The sequence below is a fragment of the Vanessa atalanta genome, chromosome 16 (genome assembly GCF_905147765.1).
Source record: "Vanessa atalanta chromosome 16, ilVanAtal1.2, whole genome shotgun sequence".
Lineage (NCBI taxonomy): Eukaryota > Metazoa > Arthropoda > Insecta > Lepidoptera > Nymphalidae > Vanessa > Vanessa atalanta.
The window spans coordinates 7,011,309-7,030,428 of record NC_061886.1 but is presented as its reverse complement, the minus strand read 5'-3'; the positions used below and the strand labels follow the sequence as shown (position 1 = coordinate 7,030,428).

Here is a 19,120-nt window from a genome sequence, read left to right as displayed (position 1 = left end):
ATAACAATTATTTTTTTCTAGTAAAATCGAACGTTGCATAATATTTAAGATATAGTTTTTATTTCATTTGTGTATAATTTATAGCTCGACTGGCTAATAAACCACCAGTTGTTTGCACGAATATTAATTTTTAACCATTGCTTCATCAACAATGTCTATGGGTAGTGGTTACCACTATACGGTTTTATAGGTAAATAAATGGCCTATTTAAAAATATTTGGTTAACTTTAGTAATAATGTAAAACCAAATAAATTGTTTGTTAATTATAGCTTAGTTAAATAATTGGATAGCATAAATTATCCAATTTAATTTTAATATTTGTGATTTATTATCCAGATGTTCTAGTTCAATCGTTGACAGAAGCGCCAATTTCAAATTCCTTATTTCTTTAAGTGACGCACTTTGTATTAATTGCTATTTGGAAACTAAAACAACTAATACTATGAGGAAATACTAAATATATATTGTATATCCTGTACTTTCTTTACTTATGTACTTCATCGAAAACATTTCCCTACATGCGCAAATTACGCTCCTAATGAACAAAAATTGATGTACGTATTAAGTCGTACTGATAAGCTTACATAATTCTTGTGCTTTTTTAGTTTGCTCATTATTTTAATTATCTTGATATTTGGCTGCTTTGTTGGTCCAATGGCTATAAGACCGCAGATACCGTGATCCTGGATTCAAACCTTAAGTTAAAACTGTTAGTCTTGCGCTTCAAGTTTTTTCTGTCGTGTCGTATTTGCCGTCCCATTGGCTTAAGTCCGTCCCAATGACACTGATACATAAATGACAAAACCATAAGAGAACTTGGCTTTAATTAACTTTAAGAATTGTACATAATAAAGTATGACAATACATTTGACAAGATAATCGAATACTATAATTTCTTCATAAATTATACGTCATTCACCCCCTCTAACATTTTCTAACACGCAACTATAATCTTTTAAATAATATGGAGTTCGTCTTGTCCTTTCGGATCGCCTAAGATGTTGATCCTCAGACGTACTCGGTGTCACAGATTGTATGTCCTGAACATCAATATGCTCCGCATTTATATTTCGGTCTTCTGAGTCATAGAAAACATCTACGATATCTTCTTGTTCTTGCTGTCTTTTTGTAGTTGAATTATTTAATTGTTCTTCTAAATTTTTATCTATGTAGTGTTCTATTGGAGTGGGAAGTGGAGCTAAGTTCCGATTTGAAACTGTTGATTCCCGCCCATTTTTATGTTTCACAAAAGAGTAATAGGGGTTACTTTGTAATAGTTCAACTTCTTCAACATATGGATCGTTTTTATTGCGTATATTTTTTTTCATTAGCACAGGTCCAGGAATTAACCAAGAGGGTAACGATTCTCCATGAGGTGATCTACGAGGATGATTAAATAGTCGTTCGTGTGGAGTTGTATTAATTGGTATACAAAGAAGTGAGCGAATTGCATGTAAGGATATTGGCAGACATTGCTCCCAGCTTTCAATTGGCATTTCTCTTGTACGAAGAGCAAGTTGTATTGTTTTCCACAAAGTGCCGTTGAGACGCTCGACTTGACCATTTCCACGTGGATTATAAGGCGTTGTTCTGCTACATGCAATCCCCAAGGAACTTAGAAATTCTGTAAACTCTTTAGAAATAAAAGCAGATCCTCTATCACTATGAATATAAAGCGGTGTTCCAAAAGTGTAAAATAAATCTTTTAAACATCTTATAACAGTTGCAGTTGTTATTTCCTTACAGGCATATGCAAAAGGAAATCTACTGTATTCGTCGATTATTGTTAATAAATATTTATTTGGAGTATTCGATGGTAAAGGTCCTTTAAAGTCAATGTTTAATCGCTCAAAAGGTGCTGTAGCTTTTATTAATTGACCTTTAGATTTCATAAACCGAGGTTTAATTTCTGCACATATTTGGCAAGACTGTATGAGAGATTTTATATCATTCACCGAATACGGTAAGTTTTTCATGCGAACCCAATGCATCATTCTTACAATGCCAGGGTGACAGAGGGAATTATGCAGTTCACGTAATTTATCGACATTCATATGAGCACACACTCTTGATAAAGCATCAGCAACTGTGTTTTCTTTACCCGGACGATAAATTATGTCATATTTAAAACAAGATAATTCGAGACGCCACCGTTCAAGCTTCTCATTTTTTATTTTACTGATATGATTTTGGTTAAACATAAATGCAACAGAGCGTTGGTCTGTTAAAAGTAAAAAATGTTTACCAATTAAATAATGACGCCATTTGCGAAGACTCTCTACAATAGCGCATGCTTCTTTTTCGATTGAAGATTGGCGTTGCTCTGAATCTGAAAGTGTTCTAGAAAAAAAAGCTATAGGTCGCCCCTTTTGAGATAGTGACGCAGCAATCGCAAATTCTGATGCGTCAGTCTCGACAGTAAGAATATCATTATCATCAATAACGGCTAAAGTTGATTTTTCTATTTCTGATTTTAAGCACAGATGCATTCATAACGTTACATATTTTTAAAGGCTCTCTATTACCTCCAAATTTAAATTCTAATTTCGAATGATCTTTTAGTATGTCATGGCCAATAATGATATCTGCACAAAGATTGTTAACTATTAGAAGTTGACGTTGTGGATAAATATGATGTTGTAACTTAACTGTAGCATGGCACATTCCTTCTACGAAGGATACATGAGTCAACGATGCTAAAGTAATCGTCTGTTTACAGGGTTTTATTTTTAAATTCATTATTTGTACTAATTTCTTATTGATAAAACTGACGGAGCTTCCTGTATCTATCAAGGCATCAGCGCGTATATTATTTATAAAAATAGGTACGGTAGCATTTTGTAAGCTACTAGGCGATGCAGCTAAGAAACTTTCATTTGAATAATGTAAGCATGTGTCAGTAGTATGAGCATTTGCAGTTTGTTGATTACCGCTTCGACAAACCTTAGCAAAATGGCCTTGCTTAGAACACAGTTGACATGTGACTTTAAAAGCAGGACATTTTATTCTTTGATGTATGTTGCCACCACAAAAGAAACAGCGTCTTCGTTGTGTAGTAGATACCGCCACATTTTGATTAAAATCATTTATATTATTAGAAAATGCATTTAGTTGCGAAGAATTTGTGTTACCAGCAATTATTTCTGAATTTTTTTCTGCCGTTTCTAATGATATAGCTTGATTTAAAGCTTCATCCATAGTAATTGTAATATTTTCTAAAAGACGCTCTCGAATTTTCTGAGAACTTATACCTGCAATAAATGCTCCTCTAATCGTTTGTTGTTCGTGTTCTTCGGCAGTAACGTTTCGGAAGATACAGTCATGAGCCAAGAGTTTCAAAGCTCGTGAATATTCGGAAATTGTTTCTTCCGGTCGCTGTTTTCTCGTAATTAGTATGTGCCGTGCTAGAACTTCGTTTCTAGGTTTTATGTAAATACTATCAAGTAATTTAATAGCATCTTCGTAAAATTTACAATCACGAATATATGAAAAAATTGTTGGAGCTAAATGATTTACCAACAACATCAGTTTCATAGAGTCAGGAGTATTAGTGGAGATTTCTTCTGATAAAAAATTTGTAAATGTAAATCGCCAATGAGTCCATTTTAAGTCAGAATTGCTAGAATTCGGTTCTATCTCAAATCTGTCAGGTCGGAGATAGCGAGACATTGTGCCTTGTGAAAATGAATGTGTAGTATCGACAGAATCCTCTTGAGACATATTTAAAGTTAATTAAATTGATACATAAATGACAAAACCATCAGAGAACTTGGCTTTAATTAACTTTAAGAATTGTACATAATAAAGTATGACAATACATTTGACAAGATAATCGAATACTATAATTTCTTCATAAATTATACGTCAGACACGAAGAATACAGCGGAGAACTACTGGATTAAGAGTTTCGGCGTGATGCCAATTAAGGGTTCACTAATGTCCAGAAGTGGATCCATAAAGACTAACATAAAAATAAGACCATAATAAGATCATCATGGCATAAAAAAATGTAGTAAATAACCACAGAATACAATAAAAATGTGCATTTTGAGAATTCTTTAATAGCTTATCAAAATTTAAAATATTACAAAAAAAAAGAAGTATCAAGATTGCTTAGTAAAAGCGACAGCTTATCGTGTCGTTAACTCAAGAGCCCAATCGAATCGTCGTCGTGCGTGAATACATCAAAAAGTTCTTAGTTAGAAGAACGGAATTTTGTGGTATGCATCTTAATTTTAAATATTTAAACTTTATTCATGTATGTATAAGATGATTATCAATATGTTTGTTTAAAAATAATGTAGTTTTGTTATTTTATCAATCGATGAATTGTTAGATAATTTGGCTGCCTTTTTCTAACGACAACAAGCTTTAATTGGTTCTAGTATTTATGAAACATTTTTAAGTTGTCACAGGCTATGGCATTAATTTATACTTTGAATTATAAATTTTGACAGCTTTCACCTCTCAGTCAGTCGTCAAAGAGATAAGGTGGTCGGGTGAATGTCGTTCGTGGAAATATTCTAAACTAAAAATAAAAAAAATTGTACTCCGGTGCGGACAGAGAGTTCCATCATGAGTGCATTAATGAAAGCAGCTATAAATCGAAGCCCTGCCTCACTGGTTAGTATAAAAAATATTATTGCGTATAATTAATTATTTGTTATGTAATCTAGCTACAAAAATGTTTTGTGGAACAGCGTGCTTCCATTTCTATCGTTTTTTTAATAACCTTGTTATAAACCACTCAATGATTCTGTCCTCTTTATATTCTCTTAAACATATCACTCATTTAAACAATTATTTTTTTGTAAATAACTAGCAAGAAACTTATTACTATAATAATAATTCATCGTATTTTACTTTTATATTTATGGTTCCGTTATTTTATATCTCCAAAAATATATAATAAGAAATTGAACTAAATATTGACGTTAACCCTTAATTTCCTGTTTTAGGCTTCATACTTATATAGAAACCTCCATTTATCAGTGGGAGGGGCATCACCACTAAAAGATGCGTCTGTTAACTCGAATGCATCAAAGGCATACACAGTTATTGATCATCAACATGATGCACTAGTAATAGGGGCTGGTGGGGCAGGTTTAAGAGCTGCATTTGGTTTAGTCCAGGAAGGATTTAAGACAGCTGTTGTTACTAAGCTATTTCCTACTAGATCTCACACAGTAGCTGCTCAAGGAGGAATTAATGCTGCCTTAGGTTGGTATTGGAATAATTATTTCCAAACAATAATCAGGTTTCAATAAACAGACTTTAAAATATTAAAATCAAATAAATCTTTTTAGGTAACATGGAAGAAGACAGTTGGTTATGGCATATGTATGATACAGTTAAGGGCTCTGATTGGCTTGGTGACCAGGTTAGTGAAAGTCAATGTATTAATAAGTGGTGTTTAAAATATTGAAATATATGCTAATACTTAATATTACTAGCCACCTCTATAATTCTACAATAAGTAATTTGAGTCATTGCAACTATATTATTTCATTGCATTTAAAAGGGGAGCTATTTAAATTATAATTTTTTAATATCTTGATAGTAAAGAATTCTTGATACTACTCTATTATACCCAACAAATAAAAATCACCATGTAAGTTACTTTAATTCTCCAATATTATTATGTAACATTTTCCAGGATGCCATCCATTATATGACAAAAGAAGCACCACATGCTGTAATTGAGCTGGATAACTATGGTATGCCTTTCTCTCGTACACCTGAAGGAAAGATTTATCAAAGAGCTTTTGGAGGTCAATCTCTTAAATTTGGCAAGGGTGGACAGGCACATAGGTGCTGTGCTGTTGCTGACAGGTAAATATAATGGCTGATGAACTGTGATTGAATTAAAATAATGTATAAAATGCTTGTAAATTATTTTAAGATTCCAGTAGATTACAGAATACGTAAACATGGACACATTTAATCTTTTCAATAAATAACTTTGTAATTACTAATATTTATTGATATTGAAAATCTTTTTTATACTATTTTAAGTTATATATTATTAACTAAAAACTTCTTAAAAAATTACAACAGAACTGGTCATTCCCTGCTTCACACACTCTATGGCCAATCCTTACGATACGACTGCGAATACTTCATTGAATACTTTGCATTGGATCTACTCATGGAGGATGGTGTCTGCAAAGGGTGCATTGCCATCAACCTCGAAGATGGAACTTTACACAGGTAGAAAATACAAAACAACATTCCAAATTCAATATTTAAAACAAACATTAATAGTTTACTTTAAAATTTGTTCAATTTAAACTGACATTGTAATTCATATTATTTAAGTTATAATAATTTTTATATCAAATATTGATTTAGCTGCACAAAAGTTTTTAATGAAAAAGATAAATTCTAGTAAAAGTAAAATATGTCATAATTTGTTGTATAAATATACTGTGCGTAATGGATTTATATTTACCGTTTTATGGAGATATATTTAGCACATTTTCAGCTTTACCAACTTTTTAATGTAATAAATGCTTAGCACAGGTTCTCAGATAGTATCAGATTGAATTGAATTTTAATTAATCTGTTGGTATTTATGTTATACCCAAGATAAGACAGATAAAAATCAGTCTTCATAATTTATTCAGTGATAAAAGAAATACATATAAATTATGCAACCTGTATAACCATCAAAAGTTTTAGGGAATAAGTAGTGCGACGAATACAATCTTTGACAATATAATTAAATAACAAAGTATTCGTTCGCTACCGTCGGTGTCAACCAGATATTATGACTGCCAGTGCATTGTAGAAAAATAAATAATTAAAGAGTTTCAGAAATGGATTCCACGTTATCGCCTTAGTCCAGTGGTTAACCAGTGAACACCAGTTTCTCTAGCAATCAATTTTTTGTAGCATTTCAATGGTGGCTGGGTGTCATTGCCCTGGTGGAAAAGCACGTAAAAACGATGACTTTGCCCCCTTACGCACCTCGGTCTATATGATCAGTTGCAATCAAATTCACGTACATATTAAAATAAATCATCTAAATAAACAGAATAATTACATTTATCATTATAATGGTATTGGTGTATGACCAAAAATGGAAATTTATTGATCCAAATTGAAATCACTTCTTAAACCTTTCGATAATTGCTATTGAATTATTTGAAACTATTCAAAATTTATTAAAAATATTTATTTCCATTTAATTTAATACTTAGATAATGCTCGCAATTATATTGCTAAACATAAATTGATGAGCCATTTATAGGGTTAGTATTTGGCGCAGAGATTGAACTGTACGACATAAGAAAATAACTTGATCTATGTATACACTGATATGATATTTATAGGATTCCTACCACCGTGCCGGTATTCAAAAAGCTTACTGTTCGTTGGATAGATCGATGGCTCATTTCTTATTTTTTTATACTACGAACAATGAACTCGTCGTTCCTTCACAAAGCGTTATTATAAACTGTCCGTCTGTCTCGGGTCAATAAACACAAGACAACGGCAGCCACTATAACGGGCCCGTCACATTCGAGGTTCCAAGCGAAGAACACGATCCTGGCGACGGGCGGCACGGGGCGCGCGTACTTCAGCTGCACGTCGGCGCACACGTGCACGGGCGACGGCACCGCCATGGCGGCGCGCGCGCGCCTGCAGAACGAGGACATGGAGTTCGTGCAGTTCCATCCCACCGGTGAGTGACGTGTTGCCCCGCTCATCACGTTGGAAAGTGTACTTTTGTTACAGTCAAAGTGATTAAATAGCTTCTATACATAATGACTGGCCATTATATATAATAGCAAAATTGACTAGGAAGGTGATAAATTTATCAGTTTATCCGGATTTTATTGATAATAGCGGATCAAAGTTAGCCAAAGTAATATATACGGTCTAATTTACTTTATAAATTAAAGTTATATCACTTTACAACAATGTTAATTAACATGTAATGATTATTATTAAGTTATTTTAATTCTTAAAATATACATTATACTCATTACTTTTCAAATAACATAATATTGCTACACATATATTTAGATATGCTTAAGGCAAATTGAAATATTATTTTATAATCTTTACCTGTACCTACTTGTTTTAATACAATATCCAAGTCTTTGCTGATATTATATGAAATTGCTGGTTAATGTGATTAGTTCTGTGTCAATTATCAATTTATCTAAATTGAGTAGACATTTTAAATATTGGCTAGATAATACATATAATATCCGGATTTATTACTTACTGTAACATAAATACAGAAAAAGGTTAAAATTGTCTATATTGGTTTGACATTAGTACTATGTGTAAATTATCACACTGAATTGTTTTTTATTTTTTTTACACTTACACTCGTTTATAAAACATAGATATATAGTTTCGCGGACTGGATTTTGGAAACTATTTCACTTACGATTACAAAAGTACAACGAAAGTATAAAATACAAATAACAGTAAGTATGATACAGCAATTATCTTATCTCGTACTTAAATGACATGTAACTCGAGGATGTATAGGATACCAATGTCGCATGATTATGAAATTACATCTTCGAGGGTGAGGAAGACAAACAATTTATTGTCAAAATAAGATATAAAAGTTTGTATATAATATTGCTAGGAATTGTGCCGAGTAGTTGTTATGTTAACGCTCTCTATTGATTATTTTAAAGTGATTATAAATTCAAGGTTAAACTGAATTTTTTATGTGTGTAATCAATACTGTACTACATTACGCCCGCCTATAAGGCCGGTGGTGGTTACACTGGACGATTCAATATACACCTATCCAAACATACATGACAACGTATATTTTCATATAAACTAACTTTGCAGTGTATTTAGAGTATATTAATAAGTCTTACAATTATTTAGACTAAGAAAGTAGTTACGTAAACTCATTTATGACGATAAAGTAATTAAAAAATAACGAATGAGTTTTTTCTCGGTGCACTTGATAGCCATTTGCTTCGTCTGCGAGAATTTCAAATTTTTTGTTCGTTTCATAATTCAAAAAACTTGTCTTGTATTGAAACAAGATTTTTTTGTATAAATGTTAATTCACGCTATTTTCGCCCGTTCCTTAACTTTTTTTGGTACTAATTTATCTGGGAATGTATCTCATATTACATTTTATTCATCTGTATACTCTATGCGCTTACGCTGACCGAACTATGAACTAACAGATAGATAAAAATAATACTTTTGAAACATAGTTCTTAAGTTTGTCTGCAAAAGGTCCTCGATGGCATATCTATTACAGCTGTAGTAAATATTTCGCAAAAAAAAATGGAAACGAATAAACGGCCACCATTTAATTAATTTGTTATACAGGATTAATCCTTTAATTAATATTAAAGCAATAATTAATAATTAAGCAGGTGGACATACTTGTTTCAGCATAGATTATATCATTAAAAAATTCTTTATATATCAAGGGCAAGAGGTGTACATTACTTTTTCTGTGTTAATCAGGGTAAAATCGCTAATTATACGTATTTTTACTTAAGAGTTATAATTTTTATTTTTTGGAAATTTAAGCAAAATTTTGCCAAGATCTTTGGAATACACATCAGAAAGGTTTCCACTAAGTTTACTTAAAGTAATTCGAAAAGAGAACACTTTTTGATAAATACTTTTCAATATCTATAAGTGTATAATAGATCAGAATTAGGTAAGCGTTAGTTGTAAAATAAAAACGCTCATTTAAGTTTACTGATTTATTTCCCAGGCATTTACGGCGCTGGATGTCTAATGACGGAAGGTTGTCGTGGAGAGGGTGGCTTCTTAGTGAACGCAAAGGGAGAACGTTTCATGGAAAGATATGCACCAGTAGCTAAGGATCTCGCCAGTCGAGACGTTGTATCCAGAGCCATGACTGTTGAGATTATGGAAGGTATGATATAATAAAATATATAGTAACTGATCTTTGTAGAATATAAAATCTGCTTTTATGACAAACAAAGAAAAACACATTGATAAAAGTGTTACTTCATAAGTTTTAGTGGTGCATTGTATCGAGACATGTGTCTATTATACTACTGAACTTTCTGTGAATTATAATATTTCTTTTCAGGTCGCGGTTGCGGTCCAGAGAAAGACCATGTCCACCTCCAGCTCCACCACTTACCCCCAGAACAATTAAAGCAGCGTCTGCCTGGAATATCGGAAACGGCAATGATCTTTGCTGGCGTCGACGTCACCAAAGAACCCATTCCTGTATTGCCTACGGTGCATTACAACATGGGAGGAACACCCACCAACTTCAGAGGAGAGGTAAGATTAGTTTGAAATATATTAATCCTTGATATAAGTACCTGTAAGATTGTTATTGCTCTTTGTTCTTTGATTTACATAAGCAATAAACTCAAATTATCATTCTAACATATTAATATTAATTTAAAGTTACCAATACGGAATGTAGATTCTAATGCGAAAAGAACATGTAAAAAAATCCTCTTGTAAAAACTCCTATTTTCCTACATTTAAAAGACAAAGCTTAATAGGCTATTAGACAATGCGAAAAATAAAGTGTCAATTATTGTAATCAGTATATATTATGAGTTTAAAAATGGTTATTTATTAATTTCGTTAATAAATAACCATTTTGAAAATAATAATTAATCTATTCAAAAATCCATAAATAAAAATGCACTTTTTAAACGTTTGTCACGTGACACAAAAAGATCCTGATAGGTCGGGTTTATGATGACGTTACTTGCTTGTTAACCTCGTTTGCCTACTGTAAGTGGATTATATGTGCCACAGATTACAATACAGGCAAGTGACGTCACCGACTCCAATGCAGCGTCATATTGTCAAAGTAGCGTTTTTGCGCGCTATTTAAATATGGAATTTATAATTTGATATAATTCAGCAAATATATATAGAATTAAAAAAAATGTCAAATGGCCTATTACAATGATTTACCGTTACACATAGAAAGCGAAGTATTGACTTGTGTTAAATCCGAAACCTTATATACACTTGAAAAATATTTAGCGAAATGATCGCAAATGTCCTTTCCGTCAGTAAAATTACAATCATCTATCATTAATGCAGGATAATCACATTTGTCTTTATGAAGATATATAATATATTAAAAATCAAATGGCTTAGAAATATTAATCATTAAGGAATGTCCTTCCGTGTTACTTTGCTATAAGTATATAGACCGTTGACATAAAAAAATATGAATATATGAGTTTTTTGCTGTGTCGCTGTTAATCGGCGCAGGTGTTCTTAAAAGGAGAGTAGGGCCAGTAGTACATCTACGGGCCCCAGTTTAGGCATTTCTCTAATACGATGCGGCCCCGCGGCAGGTGATCACGCACCACGGCGGCGCGGACCGCGTGGTGCCGGGGCTGCTGGCGGCGGGCGAGGCGTCGTGCGCGTCCGTGCACGGCGCCAACCGGCTCGGCGCCAACTCGCTGCTCGACATCGTCGTGTTCGGCCGCGCCTGCGCCATCACCGTCGCCGACACCAGCCGCCCGGGCGACGCGCAGGCGCCGCTCAAGGAGGTACTGGAACCGATCCCGTATATATTCATGTCTTATATGACGACTATATTTTATCGATATATATATATTTCATTATTCTTTTTTTGGCCGTATTTTAAAGATATTTTTATATGTTGAATTGTGTGTACAAGTTACGAGCGTTTGAGATCGGCTTTAGTTAAAATTTAATATTTATAGTAAGATATAAATTTTTGAGCGAAAATATAACTACTGAAGCGCAGTTAGTGTAAAATGGTGGCGAGATTGCGTTCAGCATTTCCTACAGTGTCTGATTTTTAGCAGACTGAATGGGCTAGAGTCTAAAACTGGTAAGTTAAAGGATATATTTTATATAGAAAATGAATTAGAATGTATAGATAAATAATAAGTCCGTGTTAATGTTCATTTGAAATCATACAATTTAAATAAACTTTAACTATTAGCCTTTTTCCCAATGCAATTTACCATCGTTAAGCTCTCGAGTATTATAAATAAAGAATAAAAAGACAACGGAACTCACAAACTACAAAAATATTTTCTTAGTACGAATGTCACATAACTCCTGTGTAAATTAGTATCCTTCTAGATCTACTGATTCAGCGGAGGTTCGGCGTAGTGTTACCCAGTTAGTTTTAAAATTTTCTTAAGTAGATAATACTTGGTATATAAACTCTGAGACTAAGACTCGAAAATCGTTGTTATCGATAAAATGTTTATAAAAAGTTTAATTTTGTTTTACGACGTTTTTTGTGTCGGGCTGTGGTGTTATATCGATTTCGTGAACTTAATTGTTATGAAAATTCATGCTCTATGAAAGGGAGCTATTATGATAGAGATCGTTTACATGAGTCAGTCTATTTTTCTGTAAAATAAATGACTGATGAATAAATAATACAATCCAAATAATTTAGCCTTCATTTCTAAATTTTGGTATTCAAGAAGGACTTTTTTCTCTGTGGTCTCATTACCCAAACGATAACACAGAAGAGTATTGCTATATAGTAACACAGTGTCGGTACTACTGTAATACTAGGTAATGGCCAATTTATTTGAAGACGAGTATTAAACAAATAAGAATCTTTTATTCAATAGAAAAGCATTTCACTTATAAATTAATTGCTTTTGTAGACTATATTCTATTTCAAACATAACAGAAGAAAATCCAAATATACAACATATGACAGCAAATTGACGCGATATTATTGGTCGAGAGCTTGATTTATCTATAATATTGATATATTATACTTGGTGGTAGGGCATTGTGCAAGCCCGTCTGGGTAGGTAACATCCACTCATCAGATATTCTACCGACAAACAGCAGTACTCAGTATTGTTGTGTTCCGGTTTGAAGGGTGAGTAAACCAGTGTAACTACAGGCACAAGGGACATAACATCTTAGTTCCCAAAGTAGGTGGCGCATTGGTGATGTAAGGAATGGTTAATATTTCTTACAGCGCCATTGTCTGTGGGCGGTGGTGACCACTTACCATCAGGTGGCCCATTTGCGCATCCGCCTAGAGATATCATAAAAAAATCACTATGGATTTGCGGAGATATGGCGTTAGGAACGTTGATGAAACTGTTGGAAGTAAAATTAAAGTGGCTTAAAGTAGTTAAGTGTAATAGTGTAATATTATAAATATAGATATATTAATGAAATACGTAATTCTAAGGTTTGTTTATCTTTATTCCTACTTCGATTGGAATAGGCTATAGATACTTTTGATTGCCAATAACCGAAACTTCATAAAAGACTAGATAATCTAAATTTGGAACATTTGTAATTTCTTAATGTAGAAGTACACTAGAAAGATTTTGTGAAAATTTTGATGACATAAAACCAATCTCATTCAAATTCCTACTTCATCCAGTATACCCGAGTTCTTTTTAGCACACAAAGTCAAATAAATATTATCATAGAACGTTTTTGGGATAAGATAGACGTGTTTGCACTAAAATGCAAATATATTGATCGAAAAATTCTTTATTCAAGTGGTCTCGTAAAAAATTTTGGGCACAATTGTGAATCGTCACGTTACAGTGTTCAATATGTAGTAAGTAGTGAAGTAAACAACGAAGCTACCATACGTGACGAAAATAGTGACCATATAACAAGTAGTATCTTAAATAAACTTACAATTTAAATAAACGTACTAACTTAATTCTTTGCTACATAATTTCTTGCAAATCATGTCAAGGGTAAGAGATATTGTTTTTTAAGATTTCTCTACGTCAGTGAATAAATGTTCACAAATAAAACGTGACAATATCTGATTGGACTTTCTCTCATCTTATTTGACCTACAAATGGTATTGAATGTATAACTTTTGTAGATAACATTTTGTTTATGCAAAATTAGATTAATAGACCCAACTAGAACTTTAAATTATTATTCTCATAATAAATATTAATCGTGCGCATAATAAACGTAGAGACGTTACTCGACAATTCGATTTATTTAAAAAAAATCCAAAAAATAATTATTTCTAAAATAAGTAATAATAACGGCTAGCATTCTTGCCACCATTCTACGCGGTCATTATACAGTAACTATTTTTATATATATTTAAGGACTTCATGTTAATAATTCTTACGTAAATAACTAATTGAAGCTTAATATATGAAAAAAGTTTGGATAGACTGGCTGTGTATGGACCCTAGATTTTATTATTCATACAAAAAGTTACAATACAAATTATATGTAAGTATACTGTGTAAAAAAAAAAGGTTTTCTTAATTTTATGGACAGAATAAAAGTCAATCGGATATTTAAAAAAAAAACTTGGTACAATATGAATGCTTGCGAATTTTATTATAAGTATTAATTGTATGATGTCACGCGCGTATTAGCGCGTGTAGACTCGTGTATTGACCGGCATGTTAAAAGTTATCTCAAAGTTTACATGCATTATGAGCCTAATTACCTCGTCTCTATGAAACAACAAAGTATGTAGGTACAGTAATTACGCACCACGCATATACTCTGACCTATGACTTGAAACAAAAGTTTATTATCATATTTTAAAAAGAGTTTTGACTCTAGTTTTATAAAATTAAATACACTTTTAATATTGTATAAATATCATGTGAATACATATTTTGGTTATAAAATTGTCAATGAATATTAGTACCAACAGTTGCGTACATATATATATATATATATATCCAGACGTTCGTATTATTAATAGTTATAATTTGTTATATTTAGAACAAAATACTTTTTTCCTATTTTGCTTTATGATATAAGCGAACACGATATATCTCTATGATAAGAACGATTGTGACTAAATCGTGTCAAACATTTGTACAGACAACTGGACAAGAAAGTATCGCAAACTTGGACAGCCTCCGATACGCAAACGGAAGCATTTCAACGGCGGACCTGCGCTTGCGCATGCAAAAGTGCATGCAGAAGAACGCTGCAGTGTTCAGACAGAAAAGCACATTACAGGAAGGTAAAAGGCCTAATTTTTATAAAATAATATAATGTACAATATTATATAATATAAGTATATACTGAAATATATTTTATATAAAAAAATCTTGATTAAAGTAAAATAATATTGTTACAAGTCTAAAATTGTTTCATATAATTTTGTATTATTCTAATGCTTGCAATGCTTTAAATTTATCTTATCATTCTATATTTAATATTATAAAAAAATGATTGATATCTATCTATACAATGAACAGGTCAGCATCAAATCCATGAAATCTACAAACAGATGAAGGACGTAAAAGTATCGGATCGGTCACTGATCTGGAACAGCGACCTGGTGGAGACCCTGGAGCTACAGAACCTGCTCATCAACGCAGTGCAGATAGTTGAAGGAGCGCTGGCGAGGGAGGAGTCCCGTGGAGCGCATGCTAGGGAGGACTTTAAGACTCGCCGAGATGAATTCGACTATTCCAAGCCTTTGGAGGGACAGGTTATTGTTATTTTAATCTTGTTATACGAGGACGCCATTTAAATTGTAATATTAATTACAAGAGAACGTTATGACGAAACAAAAAAATTGGCGCACGCACAGTGTCGCCATCTTGATCGTCGCCGTTGTCGGCCCATCGACATAACTTAGCGCCTTAGTCTGAGCTAGCTAATATAACAGTCTCTTTAATGGTCATAAATAATATTATAATCAAAAATCTTACTAAACAATTACGTTTTGTTTACTGACGATATAGTCTCAGGATCAAGAAAACTAGATTCATGACATTGAAGATTATACAATTTAACAAAACTAAACACGTTATACAGCATCCTAATTTCAATCTGTAGACATCGTGTATAAGTAACTTCCTCCCAATGTATAATCTACATTTTTCAAAGGTCAATTTGCTTACAACCTATGCATTGTTTTTATAATTTCAAATAAAAACCATTGCGGAAATTAACATCGAGATATATCTGTGATCATAATCAGAAAACAATCCTTGTTCATTTTGATTTGAATGTTATTATTCTACCATCGTAATTATGATCGTATATGAGATAGGCTAAATTTAAAAATGAATATAGAAGTATATCAACGAACGCTAATTCCAGACGAAGCTGACGTTCGAGCAGCACTGGAGGAAGCACACTCTCGCGGAGACGGACCCCGACAGCGGCGAAACCAAGCTGAGCTACCGACCCGTCATCGACCACACGCTGGACCAGGCCGAGTGCAAGACCGTGCCGCCCGTCATACGCACGTACTAGGCGACGGCAGGTGAGCACACACTTACAACGCTGGATAATTCAATTATTTTATTATTTATATATTCATATGACTTGATACAAATATTTTGCTGCGACAATATTTAAAGGATTCACAGTTTATTCTAAGTTAATATCAAGAAGAACTAAAATTCAATTCAGAAGCAAAATTAACTTTGAATTAAAAATGATCTTATTTCTTACTCAATCAAACTTTTAATCAGAACACAGCAAACCAAAGAATTGATAAAGTTGTAGTTGATTAGTGCATGGTACCAACCCCGAAAAAATATAGTGGTAGTAGGTGCCGTGATTCGAACGGTTCGTAATAGGCATGCAGGCCGAAAACACATCTTTCACATGCACATGATGATTTTGCAATTTTTTTTTTACCCCAAGAACCCTCAAAGGGAAGGATGTGCCCATAGCGCCAAGGTCTTTGGCGGAGAGCTCAATGGAGACACTTTCCTCACGGTCCCGCTTCCAGGTCTTTTCAAGAGACCATTTACATTCAGCACCTCTTACTGCCGAGAATGACGTTGATATCGGTAGCGGCAGATTTCCTCCAACTCTCGCCCTACATCTCTGGGACCTCCTTGCGCAGTTAGGGTTTGGTTTCGAGTAATTGCCTAAGTTGCCTAAGACATAAAAAAATATAAAAATATGTTTAATTCAACCCCACTCGCAAAAAAATCAGTTCTGACTTTCCTTTGAGCATTTTTTCGCTATTACTTGTAGTTCAGCAATTGCTGAATTACATGTTCATGAATAAACAGCTTAGAATGAATGAACTTCCTTTTATGATTACTAATTTATTACTAAGAATACACTAACATTTTTGTAGCAGTAGCAGCCCGTAAATGTCCCACTGCTGGGATAAAGGCCTCCTCTCCTTTGAGGAGAAGGTTTGCAGCATATTCCACCACGCTGCTCCAATGCGGGTTGGCGGAATACACATGTGGCAGAATTTCGTTGAAATTAGACACATGCAGGTTTCCTCACGATGTTTTCCTTCACCGCCGAGCACGAGATGAATTATAAACACAAATTAAGCACATGAAATTTCAGTGGTGCCTGCCTGGGTTTGAACCCGAAATCATCGGTTAAGATGCACGCTTTCTAACCACTGGGCCATCTCGGCTAACACTAAAATACTATATAACAATATACTTTATTTTTAGGTAATCTCCGAATGGGTGCTGACTGAACTAGGCAGTATTTTTCGACGCATCTCGGCACAAATAGTGTTCATGCCATTATTTATTTAATTTTATTTATTGTAGTGTAGCATTTAAGAATAGTAACAATGTTAAGTAAAACATAATAATTCTTAATACCTCTGAACAGTTTTTAAATCACTTACGTCTACAATATTCTCTTATTGTATGTATATACGTACTTTATTAACTTGCCAGATGCATTGTAAATTTAAAATTACAATAATCAATGAAAATTATAATTTCTAATAAACTTGATTTAGAAATGTAAATATTTTTTATTGAGCAGCATTTTTAATCATATATTTAATAATAATAAATGGTTAGGGTCAGCAGCACCGAGGTACTTAAGTAAGAATAATGCAATACTATATACGAGTACCTTTTGTTTATAATAATAATTCGTTAGTCCTACCTCAACATAATAAAATTCATATGATAGCCACTGACTCAGTTTGAAAGTTGAAATATAAATTGATCTTGTTTCGAAAAGTTATGATCAGTGCGCAGTATTATAAAGAAATTATTATTTATCATAATGTAAAATTTTGGTAAGATGTTAAGCGCCGATATAGAATAAATATATAAATATGTGATTCTTGTTTTATTTTGTACAACCACCTTACACGATATAGTAAGATACTTAATAGTTTAGGCACCATTGAACAAGCGCTTAAAACTGTGTTTTCCTTAATTCATGAAGAAGGGAAAACGGTTTTGAGTTGTTTCGTGTTTATGTTCAATAGTAAGACTTTATATTTATAAAATGTAATATACTACTATGTCCTTAACTAATAATATATAAAACATAAGATTTCCTTTTTATTTTCATGATGCAATTAATGGTTCCTAAGATCAGTATAAAGTTCAAATAATGTGGATCCGAAGGTCTGACGCATTCATCGTTTACGTCAAACGAGATTAGCTCGTATGGAAATTTGTAAAACCTAAATAACTTACGTCACTGTTTCATACAAAATAAACGTTGCCAATAGAAAAATAACTTGAATATGTTATTAAGTATTGATTCCAGCGCCAGATTTAGAAGACTTGCAGAAACAAAGGAGTGGAGATCACTAATTATTATATAGAGAATCTTTGGGGGGCCTCTCTTGAGAGGTTTGTTTGGAGGCCCTGTGGTTATGGCCCTGGATGTCATCTCCTAAATCTGGAGCTAAAATACTCAAATATTAATGAAAATTATATTTATAGAAATAAGTCGATTATATTCAAATTTAATATATGATCTTAATTTTACAACAAATCATTCTAATCTAGTGAGTGGGGACAGAGCCGGATTAACCAATAGGCATTGCAAATATTTACCATCAAAAACGAATTTCAATACCTTATTTACTAAACTTTGGCCCCTAGGAAATAAAAATAGTTAATAAAATAGTTGAAGGTAAATATGACGCATGATGGCAAATTTTGGTATTATAGTCAAAACACGTAATCGTAAATAATCGTCTGTAATTTTAAAGAAAATATACCAATTGCCCAGTCAGGAAAGTATAAAGGAGCTCCAATACGTACATTGTCTAGAAGCCCCGAGATGGTTAATCCGGCCCTGGGTGGGGGGCGAACTAACGAACATTATACGTGTTCTACATAAGTATATTTGTACAAATGTACTTATATGAATGTGGGTGAGCTGAAGACATTATTATTAAATACATTCATAAAATCGTTCATAGCTTAACGAGGTAAGTAA

The 19,120-nt window shown here is 33.0% G+C and overlaps 2 protein-coding genes across 2 annotated transcripts; one reads left to right on the top strand and one right to left on the bottom strand.

Moving 5' to 3' along the window:
• Positions 1 to 912: 912 nt before the first annotated feature.
• Positions 913 to 2,389, bottom strand: LOC125070122. Its single transcript, XM_047679823.1, has one exon. It carries the CDS (start codon positions 2,200 to 2,202, stop codon positions 913 to 915), a length of 1,290 nt encoding a protein of 429 aa, XP_047535779.1. The 5' UTR covers positions 2,203 to 2,389.
• A 2,073-nt stretch (positions 2,390 to 4,462) lies between these two features.
• On the top strand, positions 4,463 to 17,980 carry LOC125069977 (succinate dehydrogenase [ubiquinone] flavoprotein subunit, mitochondrial). Its single transcript, XM_047679628.1, has 13 exons — positions 4,463 to 4,624; positions 4,960 to 5,221; positions 5,308 to 5,381; positions 5,658 to 5,833; positions 6,059 to 6,211; positions 7,531 to 7,688; positions 9,723 to 9,887; positions 10,068 to 10,267; positions 11,314 to 11,511; positions 14,801 to 14,945; positions 15,184 to 15,419; positions 16,037 to 16,202; positions 17,371 to 17,980. The coding sequence occupies exons 1-12, from the start codon at positions 4,577 to 4,579 to the stop codon at positions 16,190 to 16,192; spliced, it is 1,971 nt and encodes a 656-aa protein (XP_047535584.1). The 5' UTR covers positions 4,463 to 4,576; the 3' UTR covers positions 16,193 to 16,202; positions 17,371 to 17,980.
• The last annotated feature ends 1,140 nt before the right edge of the window (positions 17,981 to 19,120 follow it).